The 20749-nt window shown below is 40.5% G+C and overlaps 4 protein-coding genes across 5 annotated transcripts; 2 read left to right on the top strand and 2 right to left on the bottom strand.

Moving 5' to 3' along the window:
- Window positions 1-853: 853 nt before the first annotated feature.
- On the bottom strand, window positions 854-5025 carry gdpgp1 (GDP-D-glucose phosphorylase 1). Its single transcript, XM_035394913.1, has one exon. It carries the CDS (start codon window positions 3708-3710, stop codon window positions 2580-2582), a length of 1131 nt encoding a protein of 376 aa, XP_035250804.1. The 5' UTR covers window positions 3711-5025; the 3' UTR covers window positions 854-2579.
- Window positions 5026-5294: 269 nt separating this feature from the next.
- LOC118214736 (calcium and integrin-binding protein 1-like) lies at window positions 5295-9306 on the top strand. The gene is made up of 7 exons (XM_035394917.1): window positions 5295-5525; window positions 6034-6068; window positions 6297-6396; window positions 6529-6682; window positions 6842-6960; window positions 7271-7359; window positions 7469-9306. Exons 1-7 carry the CDS (start codon window positions 5475-5477, stop codon window positions 7488-7490), a joined length of 570 nt encoding a protein of 189 aa, XP_035250808.1. The 5' UTR covers window positions 5295-5474; the 3' UTR covers window positions 7491-9306.
- A 193-nt stretch (window positions 9307-9499) lies between these two features.
- Window positions 9500-14195, bottom strand: LOC118214735 (RCC1 domain-containing protein 1-like). Of its 2 annotated transcripts, XM_035394915.1 has the most exons (8): window positions 13894-14195; window positions 13281-13490; window positions 13027-13192; window positions 11630-11751; window positions 10768-10869; window positions 10318-10443; window positions 10118-10147; window positions 9505-9766 (listed from the first exon to the last, which is right to left on the bottom strand). In XM_035394915.1, exons 1-8 carry the CDS (start codon window positions 14093-14095, stop codon window positions 9600-9602), a joined length of 1125 nt encoding a protein of 374 aa, XP_035250806.1. In that variant the 5' UTR covers window positions 14096-14195; the 3' UTR covers window positions 9505-9599. The 2 variants fall into 2 exon arrangements, with proteins under 2 accessions (XP_035250807.1, XP_035250806.1); XM_035394916.1 differs by lacking the exons at window positions 13027-13192; window positions 13894-14195 and having other exon boundaries at window positions 9500-9766; window positions 13393-13490.
- Window positions 14196-15474: 1279 nt separating this feature from the next.
- selenos (selenoprotein S) lies at window positions 15475-20629 on the top strand. The gene is made up of 6 exons (XM_035394918.1): window positions 15475-15692; window positions 17086-17217; window positions 17330-17439; window positions 18849-18938; window positions 19052-19121; window positions 19425-20629. The coding sequence occupies exons 1-6, from the start codon at window positions 15611-15613 to the stop codon at window positions 19502-19504; spliced, it is 564 nt and encodes a 187-aa protein (XP_035250809.1). The 5' UTR covers window positions 15475-15610; the 3' UTR covers window positions 19505-20629.
- The last annotated feature ends 120 nt before the right edge of the window (window positions 20630-20749 follow it).

The following is a 20749-nucleotide window of genomic DNA, read 5'->3' as shown; positions in this document are numbered from 1 at the left end:
TCAAATAAGAAGTAACAGCATAATTGTACCAGCCCTTGATAAATGGAAACAATTAGCGTTGGCAGTGTCCTCGGACTTTAGTCCCCATGTAGGCTATGCCGCTTAGTTTTAGATAAAAATTCATTCGACTTTTTGGAGTGCTCTGCACGTGAATGTATGTGTAAAATAGACACAGAGCACCACCATTGCAAAGTCATAACGTTTTTAAGTCATAAGCGTAAACTCACATGGTTTTGAATGAATACCAGCCCACTCATCCAATGAGTATTTCAATGATTAGTAGGCTTATTTTCAAATCATTCGCTAATTCAATTCAAAGTCTTACATTATTGTCTAAATTAGACAGCAGAAATGTTTTTTGTTCACTTGCAAAAGGTAAGGAACATAATCTTATTCAGGTGAACATGGTGCAAGTGCCATTCTCTTTGGGCATATGGTCTATTATTGGCCAGCAGCTTTGAGCACAGGCGGCTGCGCCACTGCAGTCATCAGCTATTTTTTGTGTCAGATTAAAACACGCGGTTCATGTTGTTTGTATCTTGCCGGACCAGCACCTCGCAATAACACGCTGCGCACACGCTGTTTTTCATATATATATAAATAATTTTTAAGTTAAAAAAGTTGGCTCTAGGATCCATCACAGGCATTTTCTTCAGGCATTTTACTACAATTGCAGCTGCGCCATTGAGCATAGATTTACTGCCATTTTAAAGTGAATTAAATAGTGAAAGAAAGATGTATGAAGCCACCATATAAGGACAATTGAGGGTGTTCACTGGGTGGAGTCATAAAGCTTGTTCAGGAAAGCACACTTTTAGGGACATTTGTGATATAAAAATGAAACGTGCGTATGTGTGCTTTAAGAAACTTTATTCATTAGTATGCCCATTTTATGAATCATGGGTAGAAACATTTTTAACTGATCCTACTATATAATTTAGGATGAAAACCACACGAATTCAAAGCATGAGGCTTCGGCCTGTCGCATAAGAATAATTGTTTTTGCATATACACCCTTTTGCAAGTTTTATTGGCTACATTCAAACAACAGCTTGTTGTATTTTCATAATCTGAAGATTTCCTTGATTATATATGACATGCATAAGGTGCCAGTAACTATGCTGAGAAGAATGATTATGCAAAACATGCTGATTATAAAAAGACAAAAGCGATTCTGGGCATGGAGTCAACTTCTATACATTCTGCAAGTCACATGGTCTGATTGTGCAAGGTGTAAGACGTCACTATCTCTCCTGCACGCATCTTTCTCAAAGACATAGTTCCAACTTGTATTTTTCCATCAACAAACTGGATGACATAAAATAGTACAATATTAATAAAATCAAGTATTTTGTTATGTAGATATATTACCCCATGCCATGTTTCCCCTCACAGCACACCAGGCTGTAGGCAAAATAATAAAATAATGAAAACTATTCACTCTCTTTGTGAAAAACAGCATGGAAACAGTTAGAATCAACTTAATGCCATTTATACAGTACTTAAAATATGTGCCACAAGAATGTACGGTACATAAGGCAAGACTATCTGAATTTCACACATAAAATAGTAGGAAACCCAAATTAAACAAGGAGTGAGTGAAGCCTTCCCATGAGCAGGCAACCACGACTACTTCACGGGTCGTGGTGCATCCATCCTGCTCTCAAACGTTGAGAGCAAGGCTACACGCCGACATCCAACCTCCCTTCCTAGCACACAGTGTCAAATGGAATTAGTCCAAGCAAGGAAGGCCCATATGAGCAATGAACATAGAATAGACAGAAAGGACAATACAAATTTGACACCCAGCACAGAAATTCTCCCATAACACATATCAATAAACTATTAATGTCAGTAATACTGAAAGGCCATGTACCATACATGCAAACACACACACAAATATCATGAGATGCTTAATACAAACACATGTGAGTGGTGGATAGACATTACGAAAAAAAATGATCAGAGTGAGGATACAGGGGGAGATACAAGTATGCCTTCCAGTCAAAGGGAAATAGACAGTTTGTTTTTAATCTTTTATTTTATCCAAGAACGCTTGGTCTATGTGAAGGTTTTGGTTCTACCCCAGCACAAAAATAACTGACTCAACTAATAAACTATTAATGTCAGTAATACTGAAAGGCCATGTACCATACATGCAAACACACACACAAATATCATGAGATGCTTAATACAAACACATGTGAGTGGTGGATAGACATTACGAAAAAAAAATGATCAGAGTGAGGATACAGGGGGAGATACAAGTATGCCTTCCAGTCAAAGGGAAATAGACAGTTTTTTTTTAAATCTTTTATTTTATCCAAGAACGCTTGGTCTATGTGAAGGTTTTGGTTCTACCCCAGCACAAAAATAACTGACTCAACTAATAAAGGCTCTAATGGAAGAACGTGACCTTTTTTCTTTTTTTGGTTGAATCAGGTGTTTTAGTGCTGGGACAAAAGCAGTCACGCACCCGACCATTCTTGGATTATCATGGACACCAAAGTTATGCAAAAGGTTCACACACCATGCGTTTCTAAAATATGTTGAATTATCTACGCGGATAGTAGCCTACGCTACTGATGTACTTGTAATTGTTTGCATAGCTCTGATTGTAACTGCGTAAATTCGTCACCGGGAAGGAGATATTTTTGAATAATGGTTTTCACTTCGCTTTCAGTGATGGCGTCAAAGTCCCTTCTGTTCTTAAATGGCAAATGCCCAGCTAACTCACAAAGAGCCACGTTGAAGGCGGATTCTTCTTTCGCCCCGAAGCAGGATATCCTTGGCCACACGATTATGCGTACACCAGAACGAGAAAGCGCAGGTTCATGTCGCTTACCCGGTGGGCAACCCCTGGTAAGAAACATGTTATGTGCGACATTTCTTTCCACTAAAAAGTTTGTCAGTTGCCAAATGACAGTGGCAGTTTCATGCAAGCATTCTCCTTCCGTATAAAACAAGAATCCGGACGGGAAGTCAATTAATCGGTGAAAGCCCTTCTTGGGAACTAAAGGTTCGGTCGGAGCAGATTCTATCCGCAGCTCCGAGTCTAAGTAGTATCCATGGAGGTGTAAATGATTAACTGATGCAAATGCCCCTAGACTGTTGAATCCCACTCGAAATCCTGAATCGGCGCTTAGAAACACAGACTCAATTCCAGTTTGAATGGCAGAGGCAGTAAGGATCTGTGGCATGCAGTGCGTCGGTTCCGGTATAAATAAACAATGGCCGAATTCGAGCGGACTCACGTTGATTACAACAATCACTTTGTCGCGTGCTCCTTCAAGTCCATTTTCATTACAGCGTGACGTGATGTCTTTGAATTGAGGTTCTACATCTGCCTCATTTGAGTTTTGTTTGCTTATCTGAAATAGAATTTCATGAGAATGTATCTTATTAAAGTTGAATTGTTCCGAGTCAAATCGTTGCCTTATGCTGAATATTTGCTGAGGTTTTCGCCTCTCTTGCCCCCGCATGATGTTAAGCTGAGCTACGAAACCATACGGTCCGGGAAGAATCCGTGTCTTTAAATCCCCGAGAGGATAACGGAATAGCCCATGCTCCATCTTCTCAGTCCAAGTAGACCGCAATCGTTTGTCAAATTTAGACAGTTTTTCGAGTGTTTCGCATCCCTGGGAGCGCACAACACGACGAACCAAATCCTGGTCACTGTAAACAAAAGGCTGAGTCAAAAAGCTTTCCATATGGGCTAGCTATCCAGCCAGTTCGACTTGATCTCAACTTCCAGAAACCTGTCCTGGTGATATTTCCTCGAACTCTCTCGTATTAACCGATTTAATTTCGTATTCAAAATCTGTAGTAGTTCAGCTCCTTAGAGAATATATGTAGAGACAGCGACGCCAATAGAAACCTATGGGGAGGACATGGGGGAACGCATCAGAACCAGGAAGTACTATTTTTTCGCTCAACAGACATGCTCAGGTGTGCCCTTGGTCACATGCAATACACAGTTCAGAGGTCACATGCCTAATCGGATGCACAACGAGGATAGCGCAGAGCAGTGACGCAAGGCTACGCAAAACACACGGTATTCATGGGTTACAGCTCTATGGTTACACTTTGTAGTCCTAAAACCCGAAAGTAAGTTCGCAATTTTTAGCCATGGGTTCCCACGGCAAAATTCCCATGTTTTTTCCCATAGGGAAATATCTCAACCGTAGATTGCGAAGCTGTTAAATTACTATATTGAAACTACAAAGGCTGTCGCGTGCAGGCGAGCCAGTATGGAAACTACTAGTATAGAGTGACGTAACACAATGCGACCGGTGTTGTAGTTTCAATATCGCAACTTGTAGTTAATTGGTTAGCAACTCACTGTAAAGCACATAGTGGCTTCGAAATTTACGGTTGAGATATTAAAGGGTGTAATTTATCTCCTAGAACAAAACGCGAAACTCTCTTAGGCTTACGTTAACCACAGGCCTTATTTTCGGCAGAAAACTAAATCCCTATGGGGAAAAAACACTAGAAATCTGTTGAAGGAACCCATGGTGGAAAGAAAACGTCCGGGTTGGCCTACAAAATGACGTCATACGCTCGGTAATGACGGCTCTAACACCGACTGAAGGGTGTGTTACCGACATCTACAGTGCTGGAGTGTAAACGTTAGACTAAACCTCTTCAGTCGCAACTAAGTTTTTAAAAACATTGCAGAAAGCATTGGGATGTTTCACAAATATGGATAAAATATATTTCTATTAATAAAGTTAGAGAATGTTTAATTATGCTAATATGATTACAGTATATCGATATTTGTATAATTAATGTGTAAAGCAAAGTTAATTGGCTACATAAATGTCACATTATTAATTTACTTGTCTTTACATTATTGATGTATAACGTTTCAAAATGGAGCTAACTCATGTAGCCTATGGCCAGGCAGCTTAACGTTGTCGATATGTCCACGAATAAGTTACATTTACCATTTTACATACATGGAACTCACTGAACTGTATACGATGTACCCTATACGACTGATAAAACAAATTAATGTTTTATCAGTCGCTCCCAGTATCGCTTAACCAAATTAGCGTACGGAAGACACATTTTGTCACTTTATACTTATTTGCTACCAGTCTAGTCAATACGTTAAAAAAACACATAGGCTACAAGTAGTTGCAACGGAGAAACAGCACGAATTAGCTTTATTTTATCAACTCTATTCGGGAACCTTAGCTCAGTTTTTGACTTTTTACCATTTTCAAGTGGATATAGCTAGTCTCTATGGAAACCATAAACTCGCCTACTAGTTAGGTACGCGAATTGCTTGCTAGCTACAGGAAAAGGAAGTAGAAAAAGTTGTCTTGCTAATGCTATCAACTAAGTGGCAAAGTTACTATAGCGCTACAAAGTTCTTTGAGACCATTTTGTTCAACTTTTCACTTAGCTACATAGTAATTTAACTTGATTCGTTTATAGCTACTTGCTAGTTGAAGTTAACATTAATAATGGGAACAACGGCCAGTCAGTTACAAAAGGATTTGCTTTCCGAGTATCAGGTAAGGAAGCCAGTTTGCTAGAGGCTAACGTTACGGATTAACGTAGTTGTTCATCCTATCGCTAAATAAATGCCATTCATATATAAACTAAAACTACCAATTAAAGTGCTATTCTTGCCAGCGATGTGGGTCGCTAGGAATCTGGAAGATAAATTGAACGCGATTCAATTTAATCTGCTGTTTTCCTGCTTTTAACGTGAATTTACCGTTAGCTAGCGTACAGCTGGTGAGCTAAACATCCTCTGAGCCTCATCTAGTAATATCTGACTAGCAGGGTAACCTGGAACACACTTGGCTTGTTTTTAAACTGAATTCATGTTCGTTAATTGTGTAGGCTTGGTATTATTGGCTTTCTTGGTAGATTAGATAGTTAGCAACGTAGACTAACATTAATTATACTTTAATTTTTTTTCCCTTTTGCAAGTTTAATTTTTTTTATATAGCTACCCAACGTTGCACTGTTCGTTGAACATTCTCTTAATAAAGTTGCAATTTGTCTAATTTCCAGGAGCTGACATTTTTAACAAAGCAAGAAATCCTGCTGTAAGTACATTTTCCTTGCCTTATTAGTCATAATGTAGTTTTGTTATGTGTCCTCAGCAGGAAATGAGTAAATTGCCATGGAATTTGGACTTCAATCCGTTGTTACTACAGGGTGATATGATTCAGTTGCACGGATATTTTATGGTAGCTGCGGGTACATCAATTAAAAAAAAAAAAATTAAAAAAAAACGAAACTACGAAGTCTGTTGTTTTAATCTTTTTTTTCAGGGCCCACAAGAGATTCAGTGAGCTGATGGCCAAGGAGGAGAGGAGTAGTCCTAGCCTCCGTGTTCCCATGGAAAAGATCCTGACAATGCCAGAGCTCAAGGTACAAATTGGTTTCAGGTCATCACCTTTCACTCATTATTCCCCATAATGAGAGGGAGTGGCAGTCTTTGTTTGCTTTTTGTTGTATGCAGTTTAAGTTTAACAAATCCCCTGATTTGGTCTTCCCTGCCAGTCCAACCCTTTCCGTGAAAGGATCTGCCATGTGTTCTCCACCTCTGACATGAAAGATGGAAGTCTGACCTTTGAGGACTTTTTGGACCTTCTGAGTGCCTTTAGTGACTCTGCCACTCTGGAGATTAAATCACACTACGCCTTCCGCATCTTTGGTGAGGGTCTGATTTCCCACTATCACACTAAACACTGATCAGACATATGGGTAATTCACACTTGGAACACATTTAACATGTATCAAAAACATTTCTAACATCTATTTATGATCTGGTGAGGCAGGTGGCACTCATTGAATATAACTGTGTGTTGGTTAGACTTTGATGATGACGGCACGCTGGACTGCGGGGACCTGGAAAAGCTGGTCAACTGTCTGACTGGGGAGACAGAGGATACCAGGCTAAACCCTGAGGAGATGAGACAGCTCATCACTAATGTAAGTCTGTTCTTTTTGGCCATACACCTTAATCATCTGTGAGCATGTCCGGGTCAATTCAACACACTTTTTTCCCTATGGGAAAAATGCATTGGCAATCTGACGAGAAAAACCCATGGCTCAAAAATTCGAACTTACTTCCGGGTTTTAGGACTACAAACTGTAACACTCTGTTAAGTTGTGCTGGTGGAGTGCTCTGTCCGAATAAGTGGAAATCGAGGAATTCAAGCTGAAGCAGCTGATAGAATCAACAAGAAACAGCCACTTCATAAGGGGTTCCTCGTGTCTGATCTCCTTTGAACAATCTCAGATCTTGGAGGAGTCTGATATCGACAAGGATGGAACAGTGAACCTCTCTGAGTTCCAGCACGTAATTTCCAGATCACCAGATTTTGTCAGGTGAGCAGACATTGATCATTTCAAATCTGAAATTAAAATTGGTATACATATGTTAATATTTCTTAAATGACTGTTTTTGACCTAATTACCTTCTTCAATTTCTCTCCAGTTCATTTAAGATTGTGCTGTGAGCTCTCTGCCATGTGACTGGCTGACTAAGAAACAAACCAATGAGACTGCCTGATGTCTGACTCACCCAAAGGACTCCCTTTTAATTGACTTTATTACAAAAATAGCTATTAAATTATTACATTTACAGACATCTATAAATGCTTAATGTGCCTTTAAGGTAGAAAATGTAATTGATTGATATCTATCAAATAATTGAAGTGTGTGCCTGATAAACGTTCAGTTTAACAGGTACACACACTGACATACGTTTTTTTTTGTTATTCTTTCTTGTGTAAAATGATCATGTGCTGTAAAGAACCACCTATTGCCACCAGGATTGGTTTTTTGCTCTTTACAGTGGAAAAACTGTGGAATACGCACAAGTGATCTCTTGTATAAAGAGGGTCCAGCATTTTTCGGTATTTGATTCATACCATAAAATCTAGTTTTTAATCTTGACTGCAGTTCTATTCTGATATTTTATTGAGTGAAAAGCTATATTACAGTTTCTGTGCAATAATTCTTGACTGTCTAATGCATTTCATAATGAACTATGAAAGAATTTTATTAATACGTCATCCTTCGAAAAGTTCTTTTTTTAAGTAGATCCATATGATAGTTTACCTAGTTTTATAGATGTTACAAAAATAATATATTGAGCTTTCTTTCTGAAGGTATTACTTCTGGAAATAGAATTAGGCTGTTATATATATATATATATGGATGTATTTTTTGAAATCGGCCATTTGACAAGATTTAATATTCCCTTTGAATTTTGAATACTTGCATGTGTGCCTTTAGATAAGGCGACAGAGCACTCTTCTCTCACACACTCAGGATTTGCTATATCCGTGTCTGTGTGTATTTAGTGCATAAAGCTGTGTATAAAATAAAGAATATTAAAGTTGCTGAAAATAGTTGAAATAATCATAAATTATCACAGAGGGATGTATCCACTACACATCCACCAAATATATATTCAAAGTAATGTCAATAACTGTAATGACACACATTTCAGGTAAGGCATAAAATCCGTATTGGAAAAAACCTAAGGATTGTACGAGCATGGTCAGGAGCGCACTGCCACCCCATCTTCCCCCTCAGGGGTGGCTTGGGAAACCCCATCTTTGCAGTCCTCATACTCAGAATTCTGTACCCAAAAAAAATGTTTAATACACCTACAGGCACTATGTTGGATTTTTTGGGCAGGCCATACCAGAATAAGGCGTAAGTAAGATTATCACTGCTGACTTTGTAACTCGGTTTAATTATTACCTGATATCGTCTCTCAGCATAGTAGCTCACCAACATTCCCATAGCCGAAGCTGTCTCTCCCAAAAATATCTATAAACCGTTAATATTTAAAATCACTGTAATGCTCACTAGGACAGAGGCTTAATTTACCTATAACCTTAAAAGTAAGTTTTATATTGTATATTGACCTGAACCAATAATATATGCAAGGGAATAAATTGGTACTTCATGGGTCCTCACTGATCCTTAATTAAGTATGCACAGGCCAGGAGAAAAAATTTTGAAGTTAATTTTTAACAGAGTTTGAAGTGGGCACGAGTCCTGCATCGAAGTCTGGCATTCTATACTTCATCTCTAGTCTTTTTGGAATATTCTGCTGTCTTTTGTTTTTTTAATTTTGGTCTTGGCACATTCTTGGGATTACCACTGGAGAAACAACTGGGGTTTGGTATTTTCTTTCATTAATTTCTTGTGTGACGGTAACCTGTCCATGTCTGTAACATTCATTATCTTTTTAACATAGTTGGGTCTTTAGATTATATGTGAACATATGCATTAACTTAATAAATTTCTTCATTTTAATCCGGTTGTGAATTGTACATTTTAATAAAGGTCGATCTAACAGGTTGATCTGCCTATCAACAAATTCAGCATTTTAATTTATATCTTTGATAGAAATATTTTAAATGTTGGATAAGTGAGATGTTTAACTGTTGATGCATTTGTGTTTGGTATTCAGAGTGCTGGACATTGAATGAGGGTGTTCACCATTAAAACGGCTGGATTCAGAAAAGAAACATTTTAATTCATCCTCACTTCCCCTGCAATGTAATAAAAATGTCTTGGCAAAAAGGGAAGTGGACAGATGGGAGCCATCAGGGTGGGATCTGGGGGGTGGAGTCTTTTTCCTCTGTGCACACAAATGTGTTCCAGGGCCCACAAACCACATCTACCACACGCAGGCTCCTGTCTGCAAAGAAATCCACCCGGGTAGGCTGGTCTAATGTTTGGGTCGTCTTATGGCCCAGCTGCCCGTACTCACCTGAAACACACAGGCAAGAGCTGATTGTGGGCAAATGCAGGGCGGGGAACAAGAGCTTCTCATTTCATCTCTCAAACCTCTGTACTGTACATGTGCGTGGAATTATTTACAATTCATAGTTTATGCTTGGGGTTTTCGTCAAAGCATTTAAAACAAAGATGGCTTTTCATCATGCATTTATCCAATGACTGTGCTCTTCAAAATACAATGTTTGTGTGTACCAAGCATTTATGGATGTACTTAAAATGCACTCAAGGAAATTCAGAGAAATTAGCAGTCTGCGATGCATTTTTGATCACCAACCTAAATTTGCTCGACAACCAACTTAGGCTTTAGCTACAAGAGACTTACCCCAACCCCATGTAAAGAGATCACCAGCACCTGGAAGAGAAATGCCAAAATGTCATGAAATTGATGAAGTAGGGGACTGTGAGAAATGCATTGTGGTAGGAGGTCAGAGATGAGAGCTGTAGTGGGAGAAAATCAAGTGGAGTAGGAGGGGCTTACAGATGAATACTGCAGTGTGAGACCATGGAGCGGGAGGGGCTTACCGGTGAGTGCTGCAGTGTGGCGAGAGCCGCAGCTGACCCGGGTTACTTCAGCCTCCTCTGGCAGGTCCAGCAGAGCAGGGAATGCCTGGATTGATATGAACACCTCCTTTCTGTCTGATTCAGTTCCTAATCAAGCACAAACTGCATCCATAACCATCAACAGCTAATACATACACATACTAACCACCCTCACACTTCATTTTTGCACCTCCTAACGTTCACAGCTGTTAGTAATGTACCGACATGCACTGGTCTAGGAATCATTCTAGCCTGGTCTGGCACTGTTGTACATATTAAGTGAATATACTTATATTTCGCCGACACTTAGTCACTCTGAATAAAAGCATCTGGTAAATGAATTCAATATCCCGCTAACTGCTCACAGAAAATGTACACACATATGGTGTCGGGTATTGGGAAAGTGGGTGTGGTCAATTGTAGCTGGCTCACCTGCAGCAGTGCCTCCCTGCAGTGTCCCTCTTCCTATCGTGTGGGATGGTAGGCCAAGCTGACCACTTTCATTCCAGCCCCAAGTGTACAAATCTCCCTCACCTGTCCACACAGTTATGCACACATTTCCATACATGCATATAAACTGACAGAAGAATGAAGTAGCATGCACTCATACAAACATAAAGAACATGTACAGTACAAACCCACAAAATGCATTGGAACAGAGTTGAAAAAATAACTAAGTCACAGGATGAAGAGTCACAGGCACACATCTACATTAAAATACACAATATGACCAAATGTATCTGGACACCCTTAGGTCTGGGGCTGTTGTTCATGGTTTGGGCTAGGCCCCTTAGTTCCAGTGAAGGCAAATCTTAATGCTACAGCATGCAATCACATTCTAGATGATTCTGGCTTTCCTAACAGTTTGGGGAAGGACATTTGCTGATTCAGCATGACAATGCCCCCGGGCACACAGCAAGGTCCATATAGAAATGGTTTTGTCGAGAACAGTGTTGAAGAACTCGACTGGCCTGCAAAGAGCCCTGACCTGAACTCCATCCAATACCTTTGGGATCAATTGAAAAGCCGACTGCAAGCCAGGCCTAATTGCCGACCTCACTAACACACCTCTGGCTGAACGGAAGCAAATCCTTGAATCAATGCCCCAACATCTAGTATAAAGCCTTTCCAGAAGAGTGGAGGTTTTCATAACAGAAAAGGGTGGACCAACTCCATATTAATGCCCATAATTTTGGATGAGATGTTGGATGTCAGGTGTCCCCATACTTTTGGCCATATAGTGTATCTCTGGTCATTTCATAACCTAGATGGTGCAGCACACAGAGTAACTTACCACTGATGCAGACAGAATGCCAGCCCCCAGCTGCCACGCCCTTCATGGTCATGCCCCACAGTCCCTCCACCACCCGAGGCTCAACCTCTCGACCAAGTTCACCATGCCCCAGCTGCCCGTGACTGCCAACATAACCACTACATGGTAAGCATTGCAGGATCCATTTAATGTGTGCTAAACTCAAAACAATTTTACTAAAAACAAGGAGGCAATGCATGTTTTGGCTTGGGTTTTGGGAAATCAGTATTGTTTTCGCCACCAGTTTTCGATTTAGTCATGGTCTTTGTCTTTTGACAAAAATGCATTTTAGTTTTAGTCATATTTTAGTCATGCCTTCTTCATTCATTTTAGTCAAGACAAAAATGACTAAAATAGTATTTATTTTAGTTGACAAAAAGAACCAAGTATTTTAGTCACATTTTAGTCCAAACTTAATTTTTAAATTTACAAGGGCTGAGAGTCTGTGGTCACTGTGGATATTTCTATAGGAAACCCTGAGAAGTGGAAAACTCTCAGTGCTGTATAAGTATGGGCCATGCCACCCCAGCAAGGCATAACTTGGCTGGATGTGCAACAAAACAGCATCGTCGGAGTCTTTTTTCGTTTCCTCATATTTCCCTAATTTAAAATGCAAAATGAATTAGTCATCGTTATCATTCCAAAAAGGCATTTTCATCATGTTATTGTCTTAGTCATCATCAAGAAAAAACTGGGCGTTGACAAAATTTGTCAATTTTAGTTGACGAACACAACACTGTGGGTAATGAACAGTATATAAGGTCACAGATGATAGGTTATAGGTAAGGACATAGGTAGTGGTAGCACACGATTCTTACCTTAACTATGTCAATCATAAAACATGAAGCTATAATAAAAAACTCAAGCCATAAACTGTATAAGCTGATTCATAATCAACAAGACTTAATCACAATAGGAAATCTCTTTTTCAGTATAAATATTGTACACATCAAGTGGCAATAAACAGGAACTTCACCCAAAAGCATTCATCAGACTGGACGAAAAGTTATTTGGATATGCATAAAGAACACTCGTTCCACCTATGACAATGACTAATTCAGCACATTGGGTTTAAGTCTGATAGTCACTATGAGTGTGACAATTGATTCTATTTCCAACCACATACAGTGTACAGTGAGGGTGCTGTGACCACTATTACTACAACCTACTACACAGTGAGAGAGCTGTGTCCACTATTGCTATACCCAACAGCACACTAAGCAAGCCACAACTGCTACTGCACCCACATGCCAAGTAAGAGATATGTGACTGCTATTACCACACAACTGCAGTGAGCAAAGTCAAATTTCTCTTATGGGGCCTGCTATCAATAGGAATATTCGGGTCTGACAGAGGGAAAGTCAGGTTATGGTTCTCACCTGCTAGAGCCCCAGGTGTACACAGTACCAGAAGCACTTAGCAGGACTGCGTGTTCCATACCCAGAGCCAGACTGACCCCACACAAATGTGGAGACAGAACATGCATGAAAGGAGGGGCTGAAACAACGTAACCTCCTGGGACCAGAGGAAGTCTGTCAGAGAGTTCTACAGACAAGGGCACAAGTAAACAGGTGGATTATCAGAACGTTATAGCCTTCCAGTTCGATCGTCATGATCTTCAGTTGTTTTATACCTGTATTCTCAGGCGCGTGTTTCATCCTCCAGACGGGCATACTATCAATTTCGTCCAAGCTCCAGCATTCTGTTCGGTCTTTGAATGCAAGGGTCAGGTAACGTTCACTGACCTGCGCATCCCAACAGCCATAGCTTTGTGGAAAACAGCTGTGCGCTTTGCGAGAGGGTGGGTCTGACCAAAAGCCGGACAGACATACACTGCTGTCACCTGCAGCAAAAATATATTATTATTATTACTGAAAATATTTAATTCATTGGTTCTTTGGGAGGATAACATTAAACACCCAAATAGAAATGAGAAGTTCCTGTACACTGTGCTCTCGCAAAATTTATTTTGTCACACTGCAAACTCCAATCGTTTAGCACACGTTCGTCGAGCACTGATTTTCCATTACTGTGAAACATTTGTATAGTAAAATGTCAGACAGCTTAATACACAGGCTTTGCCCACGATTGGCCTAGTTATCATTTCTGTTGTACCAACATCGTTTGGTGTCCTAATTCCATAATAGCGTTGTAATTATGGGTGACGTGTACACATTCCCAACAAAGCTTGATAGGCTGTGCAGCAATTTCAGTTCTTTCTCGTCTATGTCTTGGTTACGGTTCACCTGCACACTGCAGAAAAGCAGTTCGGCTCCAGCTCGCTCCAACAAGCTGTAGGCGTTTCTCTCCATCGGGGCAGCAGGAACTAAGCCTTACGGGAGCGATCACTTTCACTTCGACATCTTCGTCACTTGTGGATTCCTTCCCGGAACTAGCATAAGAATATATTTGACCAAACGCGTTAAATCCGAATCCAAACCAAATCATTGAAAAGCAAACATTTAGCTCAGCGTCGTCTTCTTCTCTGGTGGTTTGAAATAACCGCCTAGTTAAAGTTCATACCGCCACCTACTGCAGATAAATCATAGCGAATAAAAAGTAACTGCAGAGGGTGTGTCAGGGTTAACAGGGGCTCATTCCAATAGCTTATTTATTTATTTATTTTTATTTTATTTTTTTACCTTCTTTCATCCTTTCCTCGCGTCGTTCCTATCTGTATAGTTTTTAATGAGTTGTAGATTACTGAATGCTGAGAGTTTAGATTCAAGAGTAACTCAAGAGTTTGGATCCGTGTATTTTTCATTCTGGATGGAGTGTAAGGCTTGATAATAGATTGTATACTAGAGGATGCAGTGGTGCATGTTTCCACATGCACAAGGGCCAGAGGTTTGTAGCCATAAATGGTAACCAGAAGTGGAAGAAGAAGAGAGGTGCACCATGTCAGTAATTTGGCTGGTTATAGACAAGATAAGCAGCATTATTCTGTATTATAAGCTAGATAGGCCCGATGTAACATGCAGGGAAATCAGCAAGAAGATAGCACACAGGCTATCCAGGGGTACATGTTCTCAGTGACAGCTTTCTCTTATTCTTGGCAGCCTGGGGTGCAGTAACCATCATGTCATCAATGGTAATGGCGAGATCCCCAGGGGGAAAAGATGTAGCTGGTAGACAGAGTAGTTCTGCTCAGGCAAGAATTAGTTTGAGATTCCAATTTATCATCCAGCTTGAAATGATACAGAGGTGAGCTTTGAGGTCCGGATATGTCCCAAGAGAGTGGCCAGCCCATAAAGCGTACATAGAAACTGGAGAGGGTAGAAAGGGCCAGGCGGTGCAGCCTAGGAAATAACGGGAAACAGCATCTACTGCGCATGCTTGAGGGCAAAAGCGCTTGCTGCCCATTGAATTCAATATAGAAATCAAAGGTGATTTAACGACCAGAAGAAACCTCATCGGTCCATTTTTTAGTGATCATTAATGTTATTATGTGCAGCAGTTTCTGAAACAATGGTTGTTTTGGTTTTGTTTAAGTCTTGGGAAAATATTAATTAAAATGTGCATATTTTATTTCATAATGCATATTTTTCAATATGCTTTTCATATGAAACGTAACGGTCGTCAATCGAGTCTCAAAATAACATTGAGGACGTTTTATTTTGCCATCAAAAGTCTAATATTCCCCATTCACTTTAATGGGAGCTCCAATGATTTTCCCTCAACACGCGCAGTACTTGCTTACTTCCGGGACTTCACAAGCTTAGGTCGAATCTCTTCGGTGGTTAGCTGAAGGCTGCTCGTCTGTCCAGTTAGATAAGGCGGTGTTAAGCGTACGTAGTTGACGTATTCATAGATATACGAAACTGCACGTATCCGATCGCTCCACGTCACCCTTCTATCAACAATCCGACAAGGAGGACGTAGAGCGGTCAGCTCAGCATGGTATACATAAAGTAGACAATACATCTATATATTTTTTGTTGTTGGTCTTCTGTGTGCGCCAGAATGGAAGCGGATGAAGAAACAACAGAGATAAAAACAGAGACGACCGTCGAAAACCAGGATCTAAGTTTCCTACAGCAAACTGGTAACTGTCACCACAAGAACAACAATCATAGAAAAAATGTAGCTGTTTAGCTAACATTAGCTAGCACCACCTGTTTTTGCTTGCTGGCTTGCCAACAAGTTAAATGATTAACATTACATTAACATTTTATTTATAGTCTACGTTGGATAATTTGGCATGGTTTAAAACAGGCCTAAGTTGCCCCGGTACGTATACAAGGCGTATTGCAACCAGCAATTCTACTTTATCTAGCTAGCCTAGCTAGCATTTGTTGTTTTAATGATAAACGTTGTTCTTACCAGTTGCTTACCAATTGTGTAGACTAGTCAGAGATTGCCAGCTTAGCTAACCTCCGATTTGGACCACTTGGCATCCATTTGGGTAGCTAGCTGACTAATGTTCAGTTTTGCATTTGTTTTAGTAGCCGTAGCTAATACTGTACTCGAGCTGCAGGACTGGTGAACGTTAGCTATAACTTACATTGGCGTAATTTTTTTTTTTACCGTATAAAGTCCCTGGCTTGTGTACGTTTTGTTTACATTCCGGACAAATGTAACTGCAAGCGAATCTTACGTTACCGCTATTTCCCTCGCAGCACTTTCAACACAAGCAATGCCGGAAGCTCTGTCTTAAAATTTCTTCTCATCGTGAAGAGTGCCTGACCCGCACTCTTGAAATGCGAACACTAAGGGCATACTACTAGTTCAGTAATATTGTAACCCTCTGGTGCCAAAAAGCAAATTCCCCCAATGAAGTCCATTAAAAACTATGAATTTAGCCTGGCTAAATTATACTGTATAGACAGTTTTTTGGCGCCAGAGGGTTTTAAGCTTTCTGGAGAATGCCCATCACTAATCCCCTGGGTGCACCCTACAACGTGTTATAAGCACACTAATATAGTATACTTTCTTAACATAAGAAAGTGTACTTGTTCACCTTTGAACTATTATACACTTCAGGAAAGTATATTTGGGCTTATACTTGAAATTCTTTGTAACTTTTAGTACATCAAGTATACTCCAGTAGGCTACAGAAAATGATACTAAAATACTAAACTAGCAGTAAGCCACTAGTGTTCACTGGATGTTTTAGTTACTTTTGAGTTTTATTTACTAAAAAGGGGCAGTTTATTACCAAAATTGTCAGAGTCAGACCAGTGGGTTTATATTTGAACTTCGTGTAGCCTACAGGTTTTCTTTTTTTTTGTAAGGAGGTGCAGTGCTATATGGTTTTAACACCCTGCACTATGATGGCATTTTTTCCCCTCTTTTTTGTGAAGCTAAAGTATCATGTACATTTGGCCTATTGCTTAGTCACAGGAATTGGCTTAAAAACATTAAATTAATTTATATCTGTAATTCTGAGCTACTGATAGAATGAAAGACAGAAACTTTTGCTTTATGTGTGTTGGCAGTGGGAGTGTTTGTGGCTGAATATGGCTGGTGCCTGCTCCTCCTCTGTGTGGGAGTTTACTTGCTCATCCAACACCTCAGCAAACGGAGATCCAGTCAAGAAGCTCACTGGTCTGGCCAGGGAACTGATGAAGGTTTGTCACTATAATCCTAACCTCACCACCAGCCGATAGTACTATCACCTTTTCTACTGAGCGCTATGAAACCTAAACTCCAGGATCCTGATCTTTCCAACTCTTTCCACAGTGGATACTGTAGCGGTGGTGAAACGCCAGGAAGCCTTAGAAGCTTCTCGGAGACGGATGCAGGAGGAGCTGAATGCTAAAGCAATGCAGTATAAGGAGAAGCAACAGACAGTAAGCAACAAGGAAGCCCTTTAATATCCCTCTGATGCTATACTAATGTTGAGACTGAAGTCTCCTGCGAACATGTAAAATGGTTGTGATGTTTTGTATTCATGTTGTGTGTCTGGGGCCTAAACTGTGTTTATCTCCTTCCGATGCCCAAAACATTTCAGCTCATTAACTGTAGATCAGGGGTGTCAAACTTCAGTCCTGGAGGGCAGCGGTGTCTGCTGGTTTTTTGTTGTGTTTCAACACAAGTGATTCAGCTCAGTCATTGATTGGCTGAAGATTACTGCTGCTGATTGAAAGGAAACTGCCAATACCAGCAGACACTGCAGCCTGCCAGGACTGAAGTTTGACATCCCTGCTGTAGACCAACGCTTCCCAACCTTTTTCAGGGGGCGGTGATTGAAAAGTTTTTGAGGCCCACAATAAATGTAACCATGTAAAATCTAACCACAAAATTGCAAATAAGCCATGAATCTTGATAAAACTGACTGCTCGAACAGCCTCATCTAAAACAGTCTTGAGTTCTGCTGACATTTTCTTTGTAGCCAGAGCTTCCCTATGTATACTGCAGTGGATAGCTTTTACTTGTGGAGCCACTGCTTTCACTTGTGTGACAAGCCTACTGTACTGGCCCAACTTTGCGTGGGTCCCATTGGTATTTATTCCTACACATTTGGACCAGTCTATCCCATTTGAAACAATAAATTTGCTGAGTGCGTCAAAAATTGCCGCAGCAGTTGAATGTGTGGGTAAGGACTTGCAGAACAGTATGTCTTAAAATGTGATTGGCTGACCTAGACTTGGAGAAAAAACCTTTTTTTGTGGATTTGTGGATCCTTTTGCAAATCATGCCGCAAAGATTGTGTCAAAAGTCCACAAATAAAAGCAAGCGACAGGCAATGTGAACCAGCTGCATTTATTTGTGGGTCAGTTACTTTTTTTATTTATTTCTTTTTTAGACTATAATACCCCCACACTTGTGGAATTTGAATTTAACCTAACTTGTGCATTGGTCAAATACATTGAACGCCTAGCAGCACTGCTGTCATACCGAAGGTTCATGTTGGTCATGTTTTCCGTTTTATACACATTTTAACAGGAAATACCACATGAGTACAACATTGTAAATATCAACTGTGTTTGCTAATTTTAGTCTGTTAATCAATAGTAAATCGTTTTTCATTTTAATTAATTTAAATATTTTGGGGGAATCATTTGGCGGCCCACCTGCAATACCCCAACAGCCCACAGGTTGGGAAACGCTGCTGTAGATGATGTCGTAGAGTCTACAGGTCTGAAGTGTGATTAGTGTTGGAGCTGCAGGTGTGGCGTGTGCTGTGGGTTGTGGTGCACAGTGTGGGTTGTGTTACAGCTGCTGGCGTTCTGGTTTTGCAGTATGGCTTGTGTTACAGCTGCAGGAGGAGAAGAGGAAGCAGAAGATTGAGATGTGGGAGAGTATGCAGCAGGGAAAAAGTTACCAGGGAAACGCGAACGTTTTAAACGTAAGATCTGTTTCTCATGTATTCTGATTCGAAATTGTAAGACCTGCTTATAATTATGATCCAAGTTGTCACTTATGCGTCCTGACTGTATTTCTGTGTCTCTAATGTTGCAGAGTACAGAAGAGGCCAGTACATCCACCGTGGTGAAACCCAAGTCTGATAAAAAGCCTCTTAGGAACAGTGGTGAGTGAAAAGAAGCTCTGGTGTATGCTGGTGATCCCCGAGTGTGCTCAGTGCAGATCTGCTCAGAAGTTCTGCTCAGTTCTGCCCATTTAGGCGGGGGGTGGGCAAGCTGAATGAAAAGGATGTACATAAATTTGTTTAAAAAAAAAAAAAAAAAAAAAAATTTTTTAATGTTGCAAGATTAAAAATGTATGTGTTCCATATTAAAAGTGTCACTAGCTCTGTTCTTTATTCCATAATATGGAGTGCCCAACGTGTGTGCTGCAGTTGCAAAGGTTGATACCACAGTGCTCTGTGTTTCAGGGTTCAATCCTCTGACAGGGGAAGGAGGAGGAGCCTGTGTGTGGCGACCAGGCAGAAGAGGGCCCTCTGCTGGTGGATGAGGCTAAAGACCGTCGGAGTGACGCTGCCTCAGTGACACTCTGACTCCACTCTAGGGCATACACAGACCGTCTGACTGGAGCTGCCAGCTCTCATTGTCTTTTTGTGTTATATAAACCCCGACCCTAACGCCACAAAAATGGGTTAACTATCTACACTGATTGAATGGCAAATGTAATAGGTATTTAATTCTCACTTTTTGAAAAAGTATATATGAAAAATGCAATGGGCTGCTTTGTGGGAGTGCAGGCTTAGCTTTTGCACCACAAGCATGGGTTTAGCCACTTTCCACCATGACGGCAGGTTGAGACCATTAGATGAGTGATTTAGATTAATAATTTGACTCTTGACTGAGCCAACTGACCTGGGCTCCACAGGAGAGGAGGGACCCTGTTGGCTTCATCCTTCCATAGTAGGGTACGCTTGAAGACCAGATTTCCTGTGGTTACCGCTCCACCAGTACTCCTGGGCTACTTGCCTGGTATTGACAGGGAACCAGTTGTTGGCAAAAGGTGTTCCCCACTGATTGTCAGTAGCCCCCCTGTGGACTGCCAAGCAGGTTGTTCTGTGTATAACTGGTCACTGGTTCATGCTTTTTTCAGCTGCTGTGCACTTTGGTATGTGCTGTGGTTAGAATAAGTAGTGACAAACATGTGGTCATAATGACCAATCCAAAAATGGGGTGGGGTTTAAAAAGGCCAATGAGACTGCCAGCTTACAATGAAGCCGCCCCTGTAAAGGGCATGTTGGTCTGTAGGGGTGGCTGATGTGGTTCAGAGGCTTGTATGTTCTGAGTTTTTTTTTTTTTTTTTTTTCCTTAATATTTACAGTAGAATTTATAAAGCTTGTCTAATTGTGAGATTAAAGAAGGATGGCTACTGCAGTGCACAATGACCCTGTAACTAGTGAATACTCTAAATCTGAGAATTGCATGCATCTGTGTTAAGTGATGCAACACCCTCAGAGGAACTATAGTCACTAAACTTGTGAGGGTATACTCTTTGCTCTGATCCAGACAGTTGTGTACTAACTTATCAGGCTTTAGTCAACACTTTCATGCTTTTCAGCTGTTCTGAAAAAAAATAAATCAAAACTTGTAATAAAAAGGCAAGTTGGTATGCATCTAATTTGTCGTGCTCATTTCTGAAAACGGAATTCAAATTTCCGAGTGAATTAATGAGTGTGAGAGTGGTTACTGGTGTTGCGATGGAAAGGCGGTGTACTCTAGCAATGGAAGCATCGAAAAC

Source organism: Anguilla anguilla, chromosome 16, assembly GCF_013347855.1.
Source record: "Anguilla anguilla isolate fAngAng1 chromosome 16, fAngAng1.pri, whole genome shotgun sequence".
NCBI lineage: Eukaryota > Metazoa > Chordata > Actinopteri > Anguilliformes > Anguillidae > Anguilla > Anguilla anguilla.
The sequence above is the reverse complement of the archived record's forward strand: the minus strand, read 5'-3'. Positions and strand labels throughout refer to the sequence as shown.